A 25,259-nucleotide genomic window follows, 5' to 3' on the forward strand; every position below is an offset into this window, starting at 1 on the left:
TTCATGTAATTCATTTTATTTTGAAAAATCTCAACAGGATCTTCAGTTTTATTGTGAAAGTTTCATGTGGAAAATAAACAAGCGGATGGTGGAGCCACGTGATCGTTGTTGCTAACGACAATGCATAAAAACAGTCGCTTTTCTGTCCGTAGTGTGGTTATTTTAAATATAAGAGAAAGAGAGCACTTTAACAAATTAATTCTACAGTGACCATCAAAACAATGAAAAAAATATTGCTGTAAACGGTTTATTTTGCGACAAAACAAACGATAGCGTAAAATGAAACGATAGACGTTTTTATATCATCATCTGATATATATCGTTATATCGAACAGCCCTAAACATCACTGATCTCATCTTACTATAATGCAGGAAATCTTTTGCCTCTTTTCCACTAGCACCTACTCGAATTGACTCAACTCCACTCGGTTTTTAGGATTTTCCATTAGGTGGTAGTACCTGGTACCAGGACTTTTTAGTACCTATTTGACATGGGGCTCCTAGCAAGCGGAGTCTAGCCAAAAATGTGACATCACCAGACTGCATGCTTCTGATTTGTCAGGGAGTGACGTTGCTGGATAAGTCATGAGAAACCTGGCAACCCGGTCGTTAAGTGATGACGTGACGAATCCTACTTCCGGGCCTAAAGTAATCTGCGTTTAATATGGCTTTTGTGTTGTTAACATGTTTAATGTTATGTATTTTCTTCTATTTAATCTCAAAAAGCTCCTAAAACAGTCAGTGATCACTGTTGACCTCCCTCGGCTTTTATTACCGCTAATCATTTATTTAAGCCCAGTTTTTAAAACCTTAGGATGTAACTACAGCCCAGCCCATGCAGCAGTATATGAATGACTAACCTCGTATTGTGGATGGATTATCTCAGTCGTTCTCCTGGCTGAAGTTTGGTCCTTTTATATTATGCTAACATAGCTGTGTCGCTAGCGATCACGTAGCACATCATTATATACCAGCTAGACAAACTTCAGTAACCCTACAAACGTCACTGCTGTTTAGTTTTCTGTCTTCATTTATGTTGGAAGTGATAACAGAGCTGTACGTTTTAATTTGTTTCCAAAACCCCGCAGTCAGGACATGCTATATTGTATTTAGATAGAAGCTAGCGAGCTAACTTCCTGCTAACTTCTAACTCTGTTAATTGTCATAAATTCCGTTTTCATGGATGCCTGGATGTTAAACTCAATTGTTACACCTGGTAGAGCAGAGCGCTGATCATTTTATTAAAGATGAAAGACTTTAGACAGTTTTTCAACTCTCAGTAATGCCATAGTGATCGTTTGACATATGGACCTGCAGCGGAGTTTAGATCCAGACACGGCTAGTGACGTCAGACTTAATGACCGGACAAGGAAAACGTGCACATACAAATCAACCATGAGGTGCAGACGTTTTCATGCTATGAAACACCATACCATGGTGGCTTGGCGCTTGTGTTGTGTGTGTGTGTGTGTGTGTGTCACATACAAATGATGTCAAGGAACCTTCATGCCACATTGCTACAACCACCCCACCCAGATTAAGGTGGTACTCAAATGTTATGGAAAACAGCTAAAACTGAAGCTAGCCGAGCCGAGTAGGTACTAGTAGACACATTTGTGTCCTGGCATATGTGTGGCTGGTACTTGGTCACATGTGACCCACCTAAGCGTTGTTACGAACCGATCATGTGCCCAGTTGCAATGGCAGTATGGACTTATGGTCTATAAAAACTGCTTGGATATGGCTCAAAGATCTAACCTCTAAACTCCAAAGATCTCAATTTTATGAAGCAATGACAGGATTCATGACTCTTCTGTCTACAGGCATCAGGCTCCAAAGGTTCTGGTTCAGTAGCAGAAGTACCACATCTGTGGCAGCAATGTTCTTGGGGACTAATTTCCTTTATAACATGCTATAAATCTATGGGACGATGATAATATTACCCATAAATTTTGCATTTGTGTTTACACGGCATAAGTGGTTAAATGCCAGCTGACTGTGACACAGCCTACATACTGCCATCCATTTTTATTTTTTTTTTTAGGTCAAAGTCCTGCAGAACCTGCTGGGCTGTCATCAGTCTTACCTTCCATGTTGCTTGTTTAGAACTTCCTGTCGCTGAATGAGTGGAGCACATGTCTGCTGGAGCTGCAGTACAAGCCCTGTAAAACATCAGGCTGTGGCTCAACGGTTATATAGCAAAAGTTTTTTTGCCCTGTGCTGTCTGCGTTTGTGTTTGCAGGGAATGTACACCAGTACTTGTCCTCATTACACTATAATGCACTATTGGTGCTCACGTAGCGTAGTATCATGACAAACTCAATTGCATTTGTCCTCCAACAGCAAATCTTCCATCACTCAGAGGTTAATAAAGAGATGTTAGGAAAGGATTGTGTAGGTAATTAATAATGAATATCATGCAGTAGAATTTTGGATCAGTAGAATGTTGAATCCCTGATGATTGAAGGGTTTGATATCTGTAGTTGATAGGCAGTGAGTCAGTGTATTACTTTGATTTTTCAGTTGGAGGTTTCCAAATTCCTCAGATCTTGCCACGAAGCACTGAAAAACTCATATTGCGTTTATAGAAAAATGTGGACATGCAGAAAAACAAGCATTTAAACACAGAAAGTAAAGTTTTGTTTGTTCAACTTCTGCCATGCCTGCAGTGGGACAGTTTATTTTGGTCTCCTTCTAGAATAATGTGCTCCTTCTAAGTAGAAATCAATTTAGAGAGGAGACTTGGTATAAAAACCCCTCCAACAATTTCATTTAAATTCCCCAAATGGATTCCCCAAGCATATTTCCCCTGGTCTTTTTTTTTTGGAAGACAGAGTTTACTGAAGTGGAGGATCCACGGGAGGAAGAGTAGATTGATGCATTAAGAATGAAGAGAGGAAGAGATGAGGTTTATGTAGACTGATTAACAGAGGCAGAAGCTACATTTTGCACCACTGGCAGGACACGTAGAGCTCTCGTGCATTTATGCCTCGCTGTCAGTCTCCCGTCTGTCTTCTTAAAATCTCCTTTAAAAAACAACAACAAACAAACAAGAAAAAAACAAACAAGAAGTAGATCACAAATTAAATAAAATATTTGTCAGATTCGAGCATAAGTGCTCTTGAGTTTTCTGCTTTCTAAAAGAAGGCGAGCTGCTTGTGCTCTCTGCATCCCTTTCCTTCAACTAACTCTAAAACATTTACATTTACAGGATGGTGCATTTATTTGTTCCTTTACTTTGGGTAAATTACAAATTGGTGCAGTGATTAATTGTGCAGACATAAATGGAAATACACAGCCGGAACTCTCAGACAAGCTTTCTTGTTCTCCGGGCTTCTTGAAGGAGATTCAAAGGATGTTTCTGCCTTTTGTTCTGTTCTCTGTCAACATGATCCCACACTGCTTTAACAGTGTCGATGTGCAGGCTCTGGGGAGGCCAATCCATGACTGATGGTGTTCCACTGTGTGTTTTTTCTGTATGTTCCTATGTTCATAATTCTGTCAATTTTGATAAGATTCCCACCACCACTGGCTGAAATGCAGTCCCAAACCATCACAGATCCACCATGTTTGACAGATGGCTCTAGAAATGCATTTATTGTACCTCTTCTCCGCACATATTGATGGCAGTTTGAACTAAAATTGTCATCAGTCTATAACAGCGGTCCTCAACCTTTTTTGCGGCACGGACCAGTTTATGTCCAACAATATTTTCATAGATAAATACAAGATTTATTCATAACACAGGAAAAGACCCAGGGAAAAAAAATAACAATAAGTTTGAAAGGGCAGCACGGTGACACGGTGGTTAGCACTGCTGCCGCACAGAAAGAAGGTCCTGAGTTCAATTCCACGATCAGGCCAGGGTCTTTCTGTGTGGAGTTTGCATGTTCTTCCCGTGTTTGCGTGTGTTCCCTCCGCGTACTCCGGCTTCCTCCCACCGTCCAAAGACATGCAGCTTGTGGGGATAGGTTAATTGATTAATCTAAATTGCCCATAGGTGTGAATACGGGAGTGAATCTCTATGTGTCAGCCCTGCGACAGACTGGCAGCCTGTCCAGGGTGTACCCTGCCTCTTGCCCTATGACAGCTGGGATAGGCTCCAGCGCTCCCCACGACCCTGAAACGGATGCGCGGAAGCGAATGGATGGACCCTGAAAACCATAAATTTCACACCCGAGCCTCAACTCGCGGCCTCGCGGCCCATTGCCAAATGACTCACGGACCGGTACGGGTCTGTGGCCCGGGGGTTGGGGACCGCTGCTGTATAAGCCCTGGCTGTTGGTTGTTTGCTAAGTTTTACGTCATGTGTACACAAAACACTAGTCCATCACTTGTTAGCACTGTGGGTTTTTTTTTTTTTTGGGGGGGGGGTTTTTTTTGCACAGTGCCTTCGTAATTGGAGACGGAGATGCTTATCATTTAGGTCAGATGGCAGATATCTTTTAACTGGTCATGTGAATTAGTAATTGTCACTGTGATTTCATTTTACAATACGTGTATGGTCGTGTTTGGGTCTCCTCTATATTTGTCAAATCCTCCCGTGTGTGTCCTGCTCTCCTATCGAGCAGTAATACAGCTGCAGTGTGATTGACCTCCACTAAGCTGTCCATTAACCTTCAACACACACACACACACACACACACACACACACACACACACACACACACACACACACACACTGTCCCTCATTTGGCAGAGCGCACCTAATGTCTGAGCCCATTGCTTTGTAGCTGCCCTGTACTGTACTGAATTGTGTTTGTGTGTATACAAGTGTGTGCGTTTGCATGTGGAGCAGTTTCAACATGTGACGCATGGACATATTGGCAGAGACCATGTGTGTGTGTTGTCAGGGATCTGGGTTGGGTGGGGGGGTCATGTTGGCACAAATGTGACTGTCTGGATGAGTGGCAGCACCGACTGAGCATTGACAGTCGGGTGGATGAGTAAGAAGCGGGGCAGTACTTCACTGGATTTATGTTGCTGCAGGGAATTTAAAATGTCACAGGTCACGAGAAACACGTGAGAAGAATGTTTCTGATTTAAGAGTGTGTGCGCATATATATGTTCACATTATAATATAACTGTTCTATAGCTAAGTTTAACTGTTCTCAGTGTTTGTGCTTGCCAGGTGTGTGTGTTCAGCTTTTTGCAGGCAAAGTTGTTATTTTGCTGCAGACAATCCTCTAGACTCTGCAGACTTCTCTTGGGGCCTTGTCTTTGTAGGATTGAACAGAAAACAAATGAAAGAGAAACTTCTGTCACTACACTTATTGACTGTCTTGTAGACAGTTGCTCAAAATTGATGGTTTGTGTGCGTTTCTGTCTGCTTGCCCACATATTTCAAAAAAATGGCTTCCCGCTTCCTGAAACGAATGACAACAGCATCACATCACAGACAGACACACATTGATGATGAACACACAGTGCACATCCGCGTTTTAGGGCCTGTTCTGATTTTCCGACTCTCTTGGAGCAGGTAGATGAATTTAATTTGATGGGGATTCCACTAAAGCCAGTCCAAGACACAGTTGCTCTAACTTGTGTGTGATCAGCAGCCAAATATGCTCATTTTAATTGGAAGTGATGACAAATCCGTGCACGAGAGCAGCTGTTTGCTGAAATATTTACAGGAAAGACATCTTTGTAAGATTTATGTAGGGAGTTTTAGTCCTGACCTATGGGAGCAGCATATGGTCTGTACTTAAATGCTAAGTGCTCTGCACTCGTATGGAACCTTTTAACCTTATCTGTTCCACAAAGGGCTTTACAGTGGGTCACTAATTCACTCATTCATCCATTCACTCGACCACCTGAGCCGCAGCCACGTCAGTGTAACAATATAAGGGCAAAAATCCACTTGCTAGCTTTCAGGATCATTTAGTAACACATCATGGTCTTCTTTAGTGAGATATGCTGACTTAGTGGTCACGAAGAAGCAAACTCATCACTCACAGAAAACTTGAGTTCTTCTAGTGGCCCACTGAGGCTCAGCCCCCACAGACCTGATGTTAGAGTGCCCAACTCTACAGTAGAAATAATCATTTTTACAGCCTGCTGTAAGAACAGTTTCAGCCTGTAGCTGAACAGGATTTTTATATAATCATCATGGTTAAACGCTAACAAAGTTCTGCATTATTAGGAGCATGGCTGTCTGGAAGCCCTTGCCTTTGTTATTTATGTGACAAATATTATCGTTTTAACTGTACTAACAGCCTGGCCAGTCATTTTATGTATTTATTTGCTGCAAAATGAGATTGTCAAGCATAACAACATGCTCTAAATCCTGCCTTAAATGTTGCCATAAGACGGAGTGGGTCTGTGATGGAATGGGGTCGATTTGGTAATTAGATACGATTGGTTTCTGATTATTCAACAGTTGACTCTGATAAATCTGTTGTTGTCTACATAGGTGGAAATTCACATTCAATTATTACTTCTGCACTGAGCAGCTTTCCTTGTTCTATAGGAATATAACCAAAATACAATCACCTCTGGCTATCAGCTGAGTTGAGTCCCCTCCAGTTGTGCTCTTTGCAAAGACTCATTCAGACTGATAGGAACATGGAAGAAACTAGTGGGCAACACTGCAGTGACTACATCTGAGTTACAGTTAAGATTTCATTCATTCATTCATTTTCTTGACCGTTTGTCTAATTCAGGGTCAAGGTTCAGCTGGAGCCTGGGTGTCATAGAGGTAGAGGCGGAGTATATCCCGTAGCCAGTACACCAGTCTGTCACAGGGCTAACATATAGAGACAGACCAACCATTCATGCTCACATTCACACTAACAGTCAATCAACAGTTAACCTAACATAGCTTGCATGAACCCACAAAGGCACAGAAAGAACAGGCAGACACAACACAAGAAACACAATCTAAAACCTGAAGGCGCATTTATTATATTTCTTACAGGGCTTTCACCTGCAGCGGGTCGACGTTATTCAGTCTCTGAGATTGCTTAGTTGTCATCTAAAAGGCGGTTGATAACAGGCAGTCGTTTTGTCCGTTGTCATAATCAAAGCTCTTCAGAGAAAAATGGCAAAAATGGTTCATTCATAGATGTCATTTTAAAATAAAAAGGGACCCTTTGAATGTTTCACAGCTAGATGAACCAGCTTTTTCTCACGGGAAGTAGTTTTCAGGGCCTGAAGTCATGTTTGAGTTCAGTTTTGAAGATTGTAACTCTCTGAATATTTCAGAACGCCTAGCCCCAGCTCTCACTTTTAATAGATGTATTTTTTTTTTGTTCGTTTTGGGGCTGACTTTCTCCTCGTTGCATAAGCCTGACCACATAACCAGGAAACAGTCTTTCACAAATGCATGCTCACATATGCCGTCTGACAAACACCCCCCTCCACACACGCACAAATACCCATTTAAAGGTAACTCCCTGAAGAAGCAGAAAGCATTTGGGCAGGAAGCAGAAAGTTTTCTTTGCAAACTGAAGTGTATCATTTACAAACCACGTAGTCCCAGGTGGTGGAGTCTGGGTTGTGATTGAACTTGGCTCAAAAAAAACTCAAAGCAAGTTTTTTTGAGAGCAAGTTCTAAAATAAAAGCTCATTAAATGGTACAAACAGAAACAAATAGTACTGAGATGGGAAACCTAAAACCATTGTGTGTTTTTAAACACTGGAAAGATGGCCTCCCTGAATATATGCTCAATTAATGAATCCCATGTGGAATCGACAAGCATGTTTGCATGTATTAGAAAAAGACAGGTGAATTGGTTACTCACTACTAATCCTACAAGAGGCATGGTGAGCGTCAAAATGAGTTAGCATTTTGAGCTAATGGTAGAATTCACGCCCATAGTAATAGTATCTGGCAAATGTGAAGCTCTGGCCAGCCTTAACATTTAAAGCCAATCCTCTGTTTGCTAATATTTTGGGAATAAGAGTATTGACTTACCACTCAGTATTTTTCCAATCTTCTGTTGTCCAATTTTGTTGAGCCCATGTGGACGGTAGCTTCAGTTTCCTGTTGTCAGTTGACAGCAGTGGCATCCAGTGTGGTCTTCTGCTGCTTAAATTTTCATTGTGTTCTGTGAACAGTAACGGTCTTCTGCATACCTTGGCAGAAGAATATTACTTGTAATTAGCTTATTAGATATTAATGAGCATTTGAGCTGGTGTACCTAATAAAGCGTACTGTCACATGGGTTGTTTTTCTACTCCTGGATCTTTATGCGTTAATAAACAGTTGATATTTGTAATATATATTCTCAGGCATAGACTATCCTTGCTGTACAACAGGCCCGCCAACCTGCTGTTCAAACCTACTGTTTGTGAGTGACAGCCAATGAGAAAAACATGACTCAAAGCGAGAGCAGCTCTAAAAGGTAGCTGAACCGAAGCCCAGAATAAGAAAAATTGGGATTATCTTGAAGTGTGAATTATGCAAAGCCACTCAAGTCAAGTCAAAGTTAAAAGTTTGGAGTTGAAAATGAGCCAAATAGGTTCTTTTCAAGCTAAGCTAACCAGCTCCAGGCCTCAGCTTCATCAATAATACACAGGCATGAAAGTAGTATCAATCTTCTCTTTGAGCTGTCTGCAAGAAAGTGAATTAAAATACAGCATTTTTTTTCAGCTGTAACTTTACTTCAAAACTGAACTCTTACTGAATTGAGTCGGATCCAAAAACAAGAATATATGAAGAACTGAGAAGATAAATAGAAAAATCAAATCTACAGTGTGACTTACATCAACATTTAAATGGGTGATGTTGTATGTTTCTCACTCTCTGTCTATCAGGGTTACCTGCCAGCCAACGCAGAGAGGAGGGAAAGTGTTCTACAGAGGAAGAGGCAAGAATATTTCGGCTTCATCCAGCAATACTACGACTCTCGCAATGATGAGCATCATCAAGACACATACAGACAGGTACATGCATATACACGAGCCCACACATCTCGTATGTCTATAGCTTTCTGAATCCCCCAACTTGAGGGACAGAATGAATGAAAGTCTCCAGAAAGAGTCCTCTTTCCAATTACAAGAGCATCCTCCTGTTGCCAATGTATTAGCTCAGCATGCATTTAGGACACAAACAGTGTAAGCGTTTGTTTGTTTGTGTATATATATGTGTGTGTGTGTGTGTGTGTGTAAAGAGTGCCTTTTTACAGAATTTGGCCCTGCAGTCAGGATTACTGCCACTAGTTATTTGGCAAAAATGTGATCTTTATTGCATTTCCCCCCCCCCCCTTGCTTGTGTTCTTTTGTTCTCTCGTCCTTCTCCCTCATGTACTCGTCTGATTGTTTGTTCGTCTGTGTGTGTCTGTGTCACAGACCAGAGACGAGCGGCTTCAGAGAGATACTGAAATTAACAGTATTCTGTTTGGTTCTGAAAATATCTGTTTTTACCCCCCACCACCACCACACACACATACACACACACCCACACACACACACACCCACCATCCCCTCGTTCTTACACTCGACTACTTCCCATTCATTTTGAGCCGATAAGGAACATCAAAGTGAACTGTCGATAGCAAAAACACATATTTCTCACATTCCGTCCAATTTCCCATTGATCTCCTCTGCACCGTGCCAGGAAGCTGGCATACTTTGTTTTGATGATTGTTTGGATTGTGTCTTGAAGCCTCCTTTTTCTGCCAGATTCTACTTGTGCTGCAGTGATTTCTAGTTTGTTTGTTTGTTTATTTATTTTTGCTGTGTGCCTGATTATGTGTGTTTGTACATATGTTACTTTGGCATTCATGTTGCTCAGGATGGTGGGTTTGTATTGGGTTTCTGTATTTTTCTTTCTTTTCTTTTTTGATTTTTTTTTTGTTTATACATGTTTACATACAGTACTCAACAGAACGGAAGATGCCCGTGTGCAGTTTTGCTTACTGTAAATAAGACTGGATGAAATAAGTACAGAAGTAAAATAAAATGAGATAAAAAGTAGCTTACTGTATGTAGTAGAAAACAAAGTGGTGCTATATGCACAGTGTGTAAAGTGCAGTGTTTGAGATGAGAATGCATATTCTCTGCTGCACAGACGTGTTCATTTGACATCATTTGAAACTGTGCGATCTCTAAATAACTGCATTTTTTAAGTAGATCATTTCCTCGTATGAAGAGTCAAAAACAAAAACAATACAGTGAAAACAAAGACCCCCAAAGTAGAAACTCAGTTCAGCAAAATTAAATACCCATGTTAATCACAGTTTTGCTAAAAAAGCAAAGACTTAAAATAAACTGAAGTGATCAAGAATTTTCTTCATGTTGAATCTACGTGTCTGCATCATAGCTCCACGTGGAGAAGAACTGCCCGAGGAGCTAGAAATGCATTTATTGTGAGAATTCTCCCACATGTAAAGCATACAGGAATATCAGTGACCAACCATAAATGAGTCGAAATGAGACGGCTGCAGAAGTAATCAAAAGGTATAGCACGAGTGTCAGACTCAATTTTACTATGGTTCACGCCAGGAAATGGGGATCACACCAAGGGTCAGGCATATGCAGTTTAATGACATGGTTTAATTTAATCCACAAAATAACATCCCAGGTAATGTTGTATATTCCAAAAGTCTGTCTTACATGCAATTTGGTCCACATAAAGGCTTCAACAAAACATCTGCAAGTTTCCCAGCTGTTAGTTTTTAATGTAGCAAAATACTGCAATAAACCGCAGTCGGTAAACTTTGCAGAAATAAGACAGCTACTGAAAGTATCGGGCATAGGAAAAGACATCATATTTAATTATCCGTATTTAATTTTTTTTTTGAAATATTTCTAAAAGTTTTCAACAGTCTGTTATGAGGTGGGCACCGCATCACTGTGCAGATGTATTTGCATGTAGGCAGGCCAGAATTTAAGCACCGAATGTGGGTTAAGATACATAGCTGCAAAGGGGCTCGGACCTTAAGTTTGAGCAAGTACTTCAGATTTGGCTCAGGGTTTATCCATGGAAAGAGTGTTTCTGTGGTAGCTCAGACAGTGTAAAGGACAGTTTGTAATGTCAGCCTGTTCGAACAACTTAAAAAAGAAAAGAAAAAAAAAATGGTGTAGACTTTAAAAAAGAAGCACAAAGAGGAAATTTATTTTGGCTCACGCGCGGTTCAGCAGGACCACTACAGTGAATGCATAGTCCCGACAGTGAAGCACAGAGAGCGCAGGTGTGATGATTTGGAGCTAGTTGAGTGCAAAAGGGAGATGACATTTATAGATGGGACCATCAATGCCTGTGAATTTACCAAAATACTGGCTGACAACATGAGAAATACTGCAGCGTGATGGCGATCCAAATCACGCTGCCAAAAACACAAGAAGAAGGAACACTAGGAGGTTCATTTGCTTCACTGAGTTTCTACTCTGTGGCCTGCAATTATTAATATAGTAAGTCTGTGTAGTCTTTATTTTGTAAAGAGAAAGTGGGTCTACTGTTCAAGTATGTCATTAATTTTAAGTGATATCACACAGGGCTCCGCTCATTTCTGTTACATGTCATCCTTGTGTTTGTGTGTCCATCATCCATTCTGAATGTCCGTCTGTTTCGAGGTTGTTCTTTTGTCTCTTTTATATTTTTGTTTATGTTCCTTGTAACTTGCCCACACAGTGTGTGTGTGTGTGTGTGTGTGTGTGTGTGTGTGTGTGTGTGTGTGTGTGTGTGTGTGTGTGTGTGTGTGTGTGTGTGTGTGTGTGTGAGTGAATGTACGTGTGCATACGGATGTCCCAGCTTGAACTGCAAACCCTTTTGATGTACTGCAGCAGTTTCATTCTTCCCCAGGAGAAAGTGATCTAAAAAAAATCTAGCTTTGGTCTTTTTTTGTTATTTTTCAAGCAAGCAGAGAAGAGTGTTGTGTGGAGATGGCATTTTGTTGGTTTATTTCTGGTGCATTAAAAATATTTGGACCACTAGAGGATGAAAATACCGACCCTTCATTTACGATGGCCTTATCAATTACAAAATGTCAAATGTCAAAATACAATTTTAAAACAGTGAGCTGAATGCTACTGGAACTTACATAGAGAATTATTATATTCTCAAAGAGACCACCTCGTCCTGCTTCATATGACCATGAAGCACGACGAGGAAATACCACAACTTCCCATTTTAAAGTGGCCTTGATATACTTGTGGCTTATTTTCTGTCATATGTTCTATGAAAATGGTGCACACTCATATTAAACATGTCCAAAGCTTCCTTCCATACCTTGTTTCAGCTCAGTCATTAAATCCAGGAGGACTTAGTATTGGTTTGTAGTAAGTTTTGGTGGCTCTGTGGTTAGTAGTGTGGCTTTGTTGCAGAGGGACGCATGCATGTGCCAGTCCATCTGGATTCAGATCCAGATGGACACAAGATATTAACCATTTCTAAGATGGGCCGCGCTCCACATTAGATATTTTTAATGCAAATCTGTTTATTACATTAAGTAATTCTGGAAATGCACCAACAAAGAGACAAGCCAGACCTCTAAAAAGTTCCTCGCTCGATGTAGAAACATCACTATATGTGGAAGTCATCCCTGTGAGCCAAATGCTCAAAGTTGACTATGTATGCTATCAAGACAGAAGATGTGTAAATTATTTGGCGTCTGAGGCCCCACACATCTTTTGCTCAAACCTTCTGTTTGTGAGGGGCAGCCACTAGCTAGAGTGGCTTGTTGAAAACAGTGGATGAACTGACGAGCTACACCACGGTACACTATAAGACAAATAAGGATTATAAGTAATCATGCAAAGCTACCCTATACATTCCAACATATAATATAGAACTGGGTGTGAGTGTAATAACTCCACTTTATGTCCTTTGTCATTTCTTTATAACACCTGAAAAAGTCTGAAAATGCAGTACATGTGGAGGACGTTTATATTGTGTGTGTTTGTGTTTATGTGTGTGTGTCCGTGTGTGTCTAACACATTCTCTCCCATGTTGCTGTCAGATCCACATAGACATTCCTAGGATGAGTCCTGAATCTTTGGTGCTGCAGCCAAAGGTGACAGAGGTAAGGTGGACTGGATGTAGACCCAATGCCCAGTCCCGTAATCAGCCGCGCACTCTTACAAACAGACCGGGCTATTTCAGTTGGCTTGGCTCCAGCTGCCGCCCTGCATCCGCCTGGCTCCCTTCTGATGAATCTGTCCGCATGTCGTATCGGTCGTCTGCGGGGTAAACACTCTGAAATGGTGTAAATGTGGTCTCGTACATGCATAAACGCACACACACACACATTGATGCAAGCACATATTATCGTAGAGGCATCTCAGCACTCATATGCAGTGCTGCATTCAAGACCACAGCTGCTATCCATTTCAGATAACTGAAACCCCAGTCCGACTTCAATCAAAGACACCAATCCACTAACTGTTCCTCTCGCTCTCCGTTCCTGTCACTGTCTGTAATGGCCAAATCTGTGCTAACCTGCCCGTTGCTTCAGTGTTTGTCTTTTTTTTTTCTCTCCTTCTCTCTGCAGATTCACATTGACATACCGAGAACTAATCCTCTTATTCCTCTCTTTCAACAAGCTTCTGTTCAAGAGGTGAGACCCCTCCAGCTGCACACACACCACCTCACCTAGCAGGGTTTTCCCTTTTCTGCTTTTAGGCAGATTTGGTCCTGGAATCAGAGGCACTGATGATGTTGGACACCTTAAAGACAGAACATGTGAGATGGCTTACAAAGAGGGGAAAACATGACAATAATAACAATCGAAAAAATGGGGCACAAACTCTGAAGAGTAGTTGAGTGTTAGAGTAAAAATACCGTCTCAACTCGAGTCTCAGATTTATTTACTTAATGTTTTTCTATCTGCCTGCGAGTGTAAAATGGGAAGACCCTTGCTTAAGCACTGCATGATTTGGCATGGGGCACATACACAGCTGCTCAAGCGAAGAACACACATGATTTTAATAATTACATGCATGGGATTAGTTCCTTTTTAACTTTCACTCTGCATGGTTGGCAGTTTCATATCTTTTTGTTGTGCTTCGTTAGTTCTACTGAAGCATTTCTTATTACAGTTGGGTGCTCTGCTATGGCCGATATAAGAAGTCATTTTCTTCAAAACATCTTGAGCATTATGTTTGAAACATTGAACTATTAGTCACAGTTGTGCACATTGGACAATATGGTTAAAAGCTAGGAAAACTCATAAGCACCTTTTTTCTCATGGTGATCAGTAGAAATGCATAAAAATAACTTTAAAGGCATTTGTTTCTCACACAGAGCTGCTGCGTTTTTGCATATTTTATCATACGTATAAAATAAATGTCAGCTGATTTCACTCAGATCGGGTCTGCTCAGTTTCTCTGTTGATGGGTAAATGCAGATTGTAGCTACTTAATAGGAATCAGTATCACTTTAAGTCTACATATACTGTGTATTGGATTTTTTTTGTAATGTTCATTTAAAAAAAAAAACTTTTCCAACCTGTAATTACACTCTATTAGTTCAGTTCACTTGAATTGAGTTATGTTCATATAGCCACAAATCACAACAATAGTCACCTTGAGATGCTTTCGAAGAACCTACAATAATCAATACTGATTTTACCTTAAAAAAAATAGTTTTAATTAATAGATTTTGGCTTACTAGGCAATTTGTATTAAATGTGTGCAGATGGTTTAGTTGGCTCAGAAGTAATGTGTTAACACTCATAAGTTACACAAAGTGACAAAGTTGTCGTAACCACAAATCAGTGGTTTTTCTTGACAATACTGATTTCACATGTAATTTAATAGTTATATCAATTAAGACATTTAAAATCTGATTGAGTTGTTGTCTCCCTTCAGAATGTCACACTTCAATAAACATGAAGTGTAAAGCCAGAATAGGGTCGGGGCTGTGTGAGAAACTATAAGCCAGGTTATGGCTTGAAACTTTTAACTATCTACTCATTGTAAGTTACAGAATAAATTGAAATAATGTAAGTATGGTTAGTGGTCTTTTAGCTATGAAATTCTTGTAAGAAGTTACTCCACTGGTCTGAGGGACTATCAGTGCAGCATCCCAGTGCAACTTAACATGGACATTAACCTGATTCCATTCATTTATATTGGGTTAAGCTTATCTTATTATTCTAGTGCTTCAGGGATGGGCTGTCATGAGTAGAACCACTGGCCTGAGAAGCAGAGAAGTGAAAACACAGATAGAAAACTCCATAATGAGGTGGAGGCTAATGAGGTGCCCAGGGCTCCGAGCTGCTTTGTGTGTATACCTGCACAAAGGTGCGAGGAAGCACGCACATACACACTCAGACATCCATACAACATAGTGGGATTTCTGCATTTAGGTGAAAATGTGGTTGATCTTCATTGAACACATGATGTAATCAATCACAATGCAGACTAGAAAAAATTAACAGAACCTCTGTCCTAAAGCTTGGAGTCACACCAAGAACAAAGTCTGTAAATTTAAAGAAAACATAAGGATCCAAAGGTAACAGCAAAATGCAAGCAGAAATCTCTAAGTTACTAAAACCTTTGTTCATGTGTCCACTTAAACAAAAACCCACCCAATAAGAATGTGTTCATGGAAAAGTAGCACAAAGGAAAACCCGGATCTTCAAGAAAGAAATGATGGGTCACAATGTTTATTATTATTATTATTATTTATTTATTTTTATTTTGCAAAAGACCAAAGACCACTTGATGTTTCACAAGAGTCAAGTTGGCCACAGGTCATTAAAGAGTCTAGTAATGTCTTGACTTTTGTTAAAAATAAGTCTTAGTATGTATTAAAGTGTTTGAAACTCTGTTTTCTGCATTTCAGCACCTCATATGACTACACTGCTGAGGTCATAATATTTTGGTAACACGCTAAACTCAACTGTTGCTATAGCTGGGGAACATAAAGGGACAGTTATCAGCAGAATAACATACAAGGTTACAAGAAAAGAAATCGTGTCATGTGTAGGTTGTTTTCTTTTTTGTATCAATCCAACTGATAGGATTGATATTTTGATTTAAAAGTCCGATATCTCAGCCGATACGTTCGTTCTTTCAGACACAAACATAAGCAGATTTTCCTAACATTTGTTAAGAGTAGTTTCTTATTTCCTCATTTACCCGACAGTGCAGGGATCATCTGGTTGTTATAATTGTGGCGTTCTTGACAGGGATGTTGCCAACAGGGAAATTGCAGAGTGCCCTCTGGTGGAAAAACCATGCAACATCAACACTCATATTGTTAATTAACTTTTTACCATTTTATTCATATGTGTAGTAAAAACAGTAATCATGCCAATAATATACTTTAGCAACTTATGGTTACTTATGTCCGTAAAACGTTTAAAATCCCAAATTCCCCAATGGTTATGCCTCATTTTTCTCTACCTCAGCCAAATACCTTTGCTGTAATTATCATGGTGACTGAAGCCAGAATGCTTACAAAGAGTGTATTTTTCCTTTTTCACATATCTGAAGTCTGGTGCTAAACAAATTTTGAGAGGTAATTAACTTCTTCATACCTATAGGACAGACGTAGAACAATGATCTTATGCCACAATGTGCAATGTTGTGTTAAAAAATAAAACAAAATGCCAAAAATGAGTCAAAATATTTCACACCAATACCAAATCTTTATCCACACAGTGAAACATGGTGGAGGGAGCATCATGGTTTGGGTCTGCTGTCCTGCCTCAAGATCTGGATGCTTTGCAGTCAGTAGGGGAATAATGAATTCAGAATTTTTTCAGGCTTTACTTAGTAGATAAGTAAATTAAACTTAGAAAAGAAGAAAGGTAATATCTTGGAATGGTCAAATCAAGAAGGCTGCTCAGTTATCCAAAGAAAGGTGGATGCATTGAAACACTCCTGCAGGAAAAAGCGTTTCTAAAATCCTCCTGTTGCATTTGTTTACTGCTGAAAGAGGTTGCACGAGGTGCTGCTCCTATCTGGCCTCCACTGCACGTGACTGCTAATGCAAAAATCAGATTGTGTATTTTGTTTAGTCAGACTGCTGTGACTTACATGAAGACTTATGTTAATTCCAAACTTTCTCTTGTACCTGTAAGTGAAAGAAAATGATGAGGGTTGCTGTCATTCAGGAGTGCACAGACCTATAATATGTGCAAACACTTGAATACATACGCACGTTGCCCCAGGCAGTGCCACCTCCCATTGCCCCTGTTTTGTACAGGATACATGTCGAGGCTGTAAGCAGGGAGCTTAGCATGGAAATGAGATCAGACAAGGAAGAGGCTGGGTGCTTGTTTTCTACCAAGTATCTTATCTACAGTATGCACTATTACTTCATCTGATGTTTGTATTTTTCCCTTTACCTCCATTTCCCCTCTCCCAGATCCCATGTTTTTCTCCCTCTCATCCCCACACATCAGCTCTTCCCGCTTACGTGCTAAATAAAAGCCACCAGCATACACTGAAATATTCAAGCAGTGTGCTCCTCATATATTTTGGTATGCAACAGACTCCCAAGGCCCCCCTCCCTTTTTTTTATATGGTTATGCTTGCTGCGGTGCCACCTGAAAATCACCTCTGCTTCATTTCATTCACTTGTTTGTCTCTGGGGCTCCAGAGATTTAGTCAAGATGGAAGGCAGTCAACAGTCTGTTCCATTTCAGGGAGAGAGGGATATTGAAGCAATTCTGCAGTGATTTCCTAAGTGGTATCTAAAGCGTTGGAGTTTTTCTTGTTTTGGAGTACAATATTGTCTTCAGGAGATGTTGATAATCAGCAATTACAAGATCCAAATGTGTTGTGTTTTGCATACAATTTGTGATTACAGGCTAAAAGAGCAGGATTTATCACTCAGCACAGTATGAGCCTTATACCACAAGCTTTTTTAATTTTAGTCTTTGCATAACAAATAGGTATGATGTAAGCGACTCGTATAGTTATTGTAGGATATTTAATAGATTAATGTTTTGAATGTATGTTAGGCCTTTTTCCCCAAAATTTGGACAAGACATCAATGAACATTTTCTTGAGTTGACACCTTTGTTGTAATAATTTCTTTTTTATCTCTGGAGATTATCCTTATCTGGGTCTTGGGGGACTGGAGCTAATGGAATTGAACAATAGTTTTTTGACAAAGGAGACAGAAAAGCTGATTTTGTGACCCCCCAAAAATAGCCTCTATTATTAGGAGAATCTGAAGTTAAACTGGACTTCTCCAAATGAAGTCAATGTTATCTTCTCCTGAAGAAAATATTCAGTTGCAGCTGCGCTTTCTCTCGCTTTCATATACAAATGATGCCACAGACAAACATACAGAGTTTAGAGTCTTTGTCCTCACAGTAAAACGGGTGTGGACCGGGTAGTTTTTGTGTGCATGAGTTCACTCAAAGCGGTTGACAATGTGAAATATGCATGTCGGCTTTTGAGGCTGCATGAAAAGAAAGTCCCATTACCCACTCCCCTTGCTCTCACCAGCACCTCTCCTGTGTTTGATGGATGCAGCTTTGATAGGGAAAGAGGTGGTGTGAGGTGTGGAGGAGAAAGCCAGGGAGAGCTTACCATTCTCTTCCACTGTCTTAGCAATGATGGAATTACTTTAAATAAAAAGGCGAGGGTTTTGTGGAGACACTTCCCAGTAAAAACACAAACAAAAAACCCATTACCATGACCATGTTATATACCATAAAACAATGAGGTATGAGGTTATTTAGAAAGTGACAGAAACCTGACATGGTCACCAAAACATAAGGGCTTGATGGGTGCGGTACATCAAGGTGTAAGAAAAATGTGTGTCTGTCTTGGTATTTTGGAGGGAAATCCATTTGCACAACAGAAAAAAACAAGCTAAACATCAAGCCTCTTCTAATTCACTGGGGCTGACAGTATTAAACAGCCACCCATAACAAAGATGGAAGTGTTTGCCTTGCAAAAAAAAAAATGTTGAAAAGAAGGGAAAAAGAAAGAGATGGAGGAGACTGACTGAAAGGGGAAGAGGAAGAGACAGAGACAAAGTGAGGAGGGAGGAGACCAACACCAGAATTAGAGAACAAAGTTCAAAGTGAGGTGTGTTTTTTTTTTAAGAACAAGAAATACAGCTGAGGAGCTAAAGACTGAGGTGTTGCTCAGTGATAATGGAGAGCCAAAGAAATGGTTCATATTAACCCTAGAAAACCAATGGGGTCGGCTCTGACCCCATGGGTTCTCCAGGGTTAACTGTGGATGTATTGGCAGGCCGACATTATATAATTGCTAATTGTAGATGTATTGGCATTGGCAGTAGATAAGAGGGGGTAGAAATACCCTATGGCCATTTTATGAGTTTTGATGTCACATAGTTTGTCCGCCAAAGCAGTGTTGGTGTTTTCACTGTTTGTTTTTCAATTGCCAAAAACATAACCAATTGATCTAAGCAGATTCAGGTGGACATCTCCAAGTATTGTTATTGGTATCGGCCTCAAAAATTCAGTATCGCTCAAGCTCTACGTTAAACTATGTGACTGTGTCAGCTGACTATAGTGCTATCTAACTAGCTTGGCTAATGAGGTGCATCTTTTGTCCTTTCGCTACTTAGGTTGCAAACAAAATAACTGGGGCCTAAAGCCAAACACTGCAGATGGAAATTAGCCCAAGGTTACAATCTGGCATATTTACATTTGTTAAAATGTTCATTAATATGTATTGTCCTTCTTTCTAAATAAAATAAAATAAAATCATTTAGCCAAAAACTGACCAGCTGACAGCTGAGGTTGAGTGACTTTCGGTGCACCTGAACGAGGGAGGGGCAGATGTGACTGAAAAACAGATGACAGTAATCTGCTGGGTTCCGCCCCTTCTGAACCTGGTTCTGCTGGAGGTTTCTTCCTGTTAAAAGGGAGTTTTTCCTTCCCACTGTCGCCAAAGTGCTTGCTCATAGGAGGTCATATGATGGGATTTTCTCTGTGTGTGTTATTGTAGGTCTACCTTACAATATAAAGCGCCTTGAAGCGACTGTTGTTGTGATTTGGCGCTGTATAAATAAAATTGAATTGAACTGAATGCATCTTAAAGCAGACATTGCATTATTGTCTTTTTCTAAATTGGACCATTAGCTACAAAATGAACATCGTTTTGTATCAGATGAGACTAGAAACTAATGATCCAGATCATAAACTCATCAGGAACGTGTCACCCCCCCACCCCCCTTTTGCTGGGCATTGGAAAGAATTTAGGTTGACAATTATGAGTCTGATTCACTTTTCAGAACTGGATGCTACATCCATAATTAATATGGAGTGTATGTGCATGACCGCCTGTAGATCTGCTGGATTATGCTTTTGTAAAAGAAACCAAACAAAGCCCTCTTAAAAAAGGAAAAAAAATATGCTACACGTGATCAAAAGTCCCCAGGCTACCTTTAGTTTTTCAAGAGATGGGTTTAAACAGTATTCCAAGTAGATGATCAGCTAATGTGGCAGAGTTGAAACCTGCTTCCCATGACATGAGCCCAGCTTTTCTTCTTTACCAGCTTAGCATGCCTGAAATGATTCCTATGCTTTTTTTCCACACCTCACTCGCTTTCTGACATGTATGCTTTAATGATTTAAATCTCTAATTCCAACCAGCTTAATGTCTGATATGTTGTCAATCATTGTGTTAAAAATTTCTACGACTATGTTGTTATTAGAGTGTTGGATTGAATCTTTTTCTTCTCTTTTCATGGCATTGGTACTCTGTCTCTGTGTATGTTTGTATGTCTTAAGATTTTTGAACGGATCCTGTTTATCTGGGCCATCCGGCATCCCGCTAGCGGCTACGTGCAAGGCATCAACGACCTGGTCACACCATTCTTCGTCGTTTTCGTCTTTGAATATATTGGTGAGTGGCAAACTCCCCCCCCCCCCTTTTTTTTTTTTTTTAACTTTCACTTTAAAACTCCCTAATCTTTTGTGTGAATTATTCTTTTCAAGTAAGGATCACTCATCTCTTTCTGCTACCCATCTGCTGAAAGTGCCACTCTCCACAGTGCAGAGTGGCACCTTTTGTAGCTGGCGAGACTCAGGGGTTACTCGCCAGTTCATCACCACAGGTCACAGGAAATCAACCCCGGGACCCTTGAGACCGTTTCTCTTTTCACAACTCTGTGTCCAAAGAGCTCCTCCTGCACCTGTGTGCCCTCTTCTCGCCCTTCTTTTCAATCCCTCTTTCTTTTCTGCTTTCATCCAGACACACACATGGTTACAGTTTGTGTTTCGAATGTGCTTTTAAGCTCCATCTATCAAAGCATTCTGGTTAACACTTAGGAATTAGACTGTACAGTATGTGTGTGAGAGAGCATGACACGTGTAGGCGTGTATATGTGTGTGTGTGCACACCGCGCTGTTTTTCCCAGGGCCCTCCCGCTGTGAGCGTTTAAGTTGTGCCACATTTGTGTAGATGAATGCTTTATTTTACTTTCACACTTAACTCTTCTGACAGTATAAACACTGCTTCAGATCCTCAACATGAGAAGGGTGGAAGCAGTTGCAAGAAATTTCATTGCCGGTATAAATGGGATATAATTTTAATTTTTATTTATTGATTTATTTTTTTAAATGTTTGAACTACTTGAAAATATGACCAGATGGAACTTTTTGCTTGTTATTTTTTGTAGCATTTTTTCCTTTACTGCACTGTATGTACACTGTGAATTTAACTCAAATCATCTTTATTTATATAGCACCAATTCATAACCAGAGTTGCATATAGTCGCATTATATTGTAAGGTAAAGACCCTGCAAGGATAAATCCTTGACAATTAGAGCCATTAGGACTTGGAGGACTTGGAGACATTGGGAAGGAAAAACTCCCTTTTAACAGGAAAAAACCCCAGCAGGACCATCCTGTGGGTTTGGGTGAGGGGTAGGCAACAATTTAACAATCCATCCATCCATTCGCTTCTGCTCATCCTTTTCAGGGTTGCGGGGGGCGCTGGAGCCTATCCCAGCTGTCATAGGGCGAGAGGCAGGGTACACCCTGGACAGGTCACCAGTCTGTCACAGGGCTAACAACACATTCACTCGCGCATTCACACCTATGGGCAATTTGGATTATCCCCACAAACTGCATGTCTTTGGACTGTGGGAGGAAGCCGGAGTACCCGGAAGAAACGCGGGGGAGAGAAAGACCCCGGCCTGATGGTGGAATTGAACTCAGGACCTTCTTGCTGTGCGGCAACAGTGCTAACCACCGTGCCACCGTGCAATTTAACAAGTTATTGTTAAATAGCAAGAAAGTGTTGGCAGCTACAGTTGTAAAACAATACTTACTGATATGTTACAGGGAAGCTAACATAATATACAACAACAGTTTACTTCCCACCAGCACTGTAGACGTTCTTGTTGTTATTTTGATGGAAAGGGTCTTAAAATTTCCATCATATTGTAATTTTACCTGTCGTTTTAATCTTACATGATAATGAGGCAGGTTTAATAGCGTTATATTTTCAGAAAGAAAAAACATTCTGAAAAGAGAATGTTTTATATGTACGACGACCTTGTTAACATCCTAAGACACACATTTTTTTTTCCTGCAGTTTCAGCAGAGACACTAAAAGACTGCAATGATTATGCCTAAACAGGCAAATTCGAACTAAGTGGAATTAAGCTTGGTGCTTGCCTGAGCGTAATGAAATGCATCAAGGGAGGTTGCTGCAGAGGTGATATTTTTTTCCTGTTTTCCATCTCTTCTTCAGACAGAGAACTTTCCATATCCGATTAGATTTTACTCTGAAGGCTGAACCCTGCTTCTATAGTGGATACTAAAATTGCTTCCTTTCAGCTGTAGTTAGGGGGACATTTCTCCCCAAGAAGAGTGCTCAAAAATCTCTTTAATTTGGATTTTCCGATCCTGAATGCACTTCCTTTCCTGAGAGGAAATCTTGCAGTATGCACTACCTCTGGACGAGAGAGAAGCTCCACATATTACCTTGTAGTGGTCACAGATTTACTGTGTTTTAAAGTACAGGGAGTGCAGAATTAATAGGCAAGTTGTATTTTTGAGGAATAATTTTATTATTGAACAACAACCATGTTCTCAATGAACCCAAAAAACTCATTAATATCAAAGCTGAATGTTTTTGGAAGTAGTTTTTAGTTTGTTTTTAGTTTTAGCCATTTTAGGGGGATATCTGTGTGTGCAGGTGACTATTACTGTGCATAATTATTAGGCAACTTAACAAAAAACAAATATATACCCATTTCAATTATTTATTTTTACCAGTGAAACCAATATAACATCTCCACATTCACAAATATACATTTCTGACATTCAAAAACAAAACAAAAACAAATCAGCGACCAATATAGCCACCTTTCTTTGCAAGGACACTCAAAAGCCTGCCATCCATGGATTCTGTCAGTGTTTTGATCTGTTCACCATCAACATTGCGTGCAGCAGCAACCACAGCCTCCCAGACACTGTTCAGAGAGGTGTACTGTTTTCCCTCCTTGTAAATCTCACATTTGATGATGGACCACAGGTTCTCAATGGGGTTCAGATCAGGTGAACAAGGAGGCCATGTCATTAGTTTTTCTTCTTTTATACCCTTTCTTGCCAGCCACGCTGTGGAGTACTTGGACGCGTGTGATGGAGCATTGTCCTGCATGAAAATCATGTTTTTCTTCAAGGATGCAGACTTCTTCCTGTACCACTGCTTGAAGAAGGTGTCTTCCAGAAACTGGCAGTAGGACTGGGAGTTGAGCTTGACTCCATCCTCAACCCGAAAAGGCCCCACAAGCTCATCTTTGATGATACCAGCCCAAACCAGTACTCCACCTCCACCTTGCTGGCGTCTGAGTCGGACTGGAGCTCTCTGCCCTTTACCAATCCAGCCACGGGCCCATCCATCTGGCCCATCAAGACTCACTCTCATTTCATCAGTCCATAAAACCTTAGAAAAATCAGTCTTGAGATATTTCTTGGCCCAGTCTTGACGTTTCAGCTTGTGTGTCTTGTTCAGTGGTGGTCGTCTTTCAGCCTTTCTTACCTTGGCCATGTCTCTGAGTATTGCACACCTTGTGCTTTTGGGCACTCCAGTGATGTTGCAGCTCTGAAATATGGCCAAACTGGTGGCATCTTGGCAGCTGCACGCTTGACTTTGCTCAGTTCATGGGCAGTTATTTTGCGCCTTGGTTTTTCCACACGCTTCTTGCGACCCTGTTGACTATTTTGAATGAAACGCTTGATTGTTCGATGATCACGCTTCAGAAGCTTTGCAATTTTGAGACTGCTGCATCCCTCTGCAAGATATCTCACTATTTTTGACTTTTCTGAGCCTGTCAAGTCCTTCTTTTGACCCATTTTGCCAAAGGAAAGGAAGTTGCCTAATAATTATGCACACCTGATATAGGGTGTTGATGTCATTAGACCACACCCCTTCTCATTACAGCGATGCACATCACCTAATATGCTTAATTGGTAGTAGGCTTTCGAGCCTATACAACTTGGAGTAAGACAACATGCATGAAGAGGATGATGTGGACAAAATACTCATTTGCCTAATAATTCTGCACTCCCTGTATTTGGTTAACCTGAAATCTGCTATAGACTGCATAATTTACAGTTTACAGTATAAGATCTTTGATATCACCATCATGGAGGGTTCCTTTCATCGAGTGAGCTCCTCCTTGGGTTGCAGAAATACGTTGCTCGTACCTTCTTTATGTTGAATGTGGCGATGTTAAATGAATCAATTAGAGTTGCAACATGATTTTTGTGAGATTAATTATGAGTAAATTCAAGCAAATCCATCTACATTTAGAGCATTTGACAGTATTCACGAGGAATGATGCTTTATTTTACATTTCCCATTCATTTTCTGCAATTTACCAACCAACCACTTTATTAGATAAAGCTCGCCATTTCTGGCTTGCACCCCTGCTCGAAACATTTTGGGTCCATATTGGCATGACAGCATCACATAGTTGCTGCAGATTTGCTGGCTGTACATCTCTGATGCAAACCTGCTATGCCACCACATCCCAAAGATGTTCTGTTGGATTGAGATCTGGTGACTGAGGAGACCACTTGAGTACAGTGAACTCATTGTAATGATCAAGAAAGCAGTTTGAGATCATTTGAGCTTTTTGACATGGTGTTTTATCCTTTTGGCAGCAGCCATTAGATGATGGGTACACTGTGTTCATAAAGGGATGCACACGATCGTTACTCAGCACTCAGGCTAGACTAAGCTCTGTGGTGTTGAGAGCTGGGACTAAGGGATCTACAATGTGCCAATGAAATATGACTATCAGCCTGAACCATTAATGCAAGGCATGATTGATCCATGCTTTCATGTTGTTTACATCAAATATTGTCGCTACCATCTGAATTTTGCAGGAGAAAACAAGAATCATTAGGATAGGCAG

The 25,259-nt window shown here is 40.5% G+C and overlaps 1 protein-coding gene across 3 annotated transcripts in view; it reads left to right on the forward strand.

The window, feature by feature from the left end:
* tbc1d22a (TBC1 domain family, member 22a) overlaps nucleotides 1-25,259 on the forward strand; it is a 165,920-nt gene that overhangs the window by 43,182 nt on the left and 97,479 nt on the right. The window contains exons 7-10 of one of the 3 annotated variants that reach the window (XM_084910466.1): nucleotides 8,758-8,886; nucleotides 12,903-12,965; nucleotides 13,434-13,499; nucleotides 20,616-20,730. In XM_084910466.1, coding sequence (XP_084766592.1) covers nucleotides 8,758-8,886; nucleotides 12,903-12,965; nucleotides 13,434-13,499; nucleotides 20,616-20,730 — 373 coding nt within the window. The remainder of the gene's footprint in view (nucleotides 1-8,757; nucleotides 8,887-12,902; nucleotides 12,966-13,433; nucleotides 13,500-20,615; nucleotides 20,731-25,259) is intronic. The other 2 variants (XM_084910465.1, XM_084910464.1) reach the window with 2 other exon arrangements.

This window comes from Perissodus microlepis, chromosome 17 (assembly GCF_051167445.1).
Source record: "Perissodus microlepis isolate ML-2025 ecotype Zambia chromosome 17, ASM5116744v1, whole genome shotgun sequence".
NCBI classification, from domain to species: Eukaryota; Metazoa; Chordata; class Actinopteri; order Cichliformes; family Cichlidae; genus Perissodus; species Perissodus microlepis.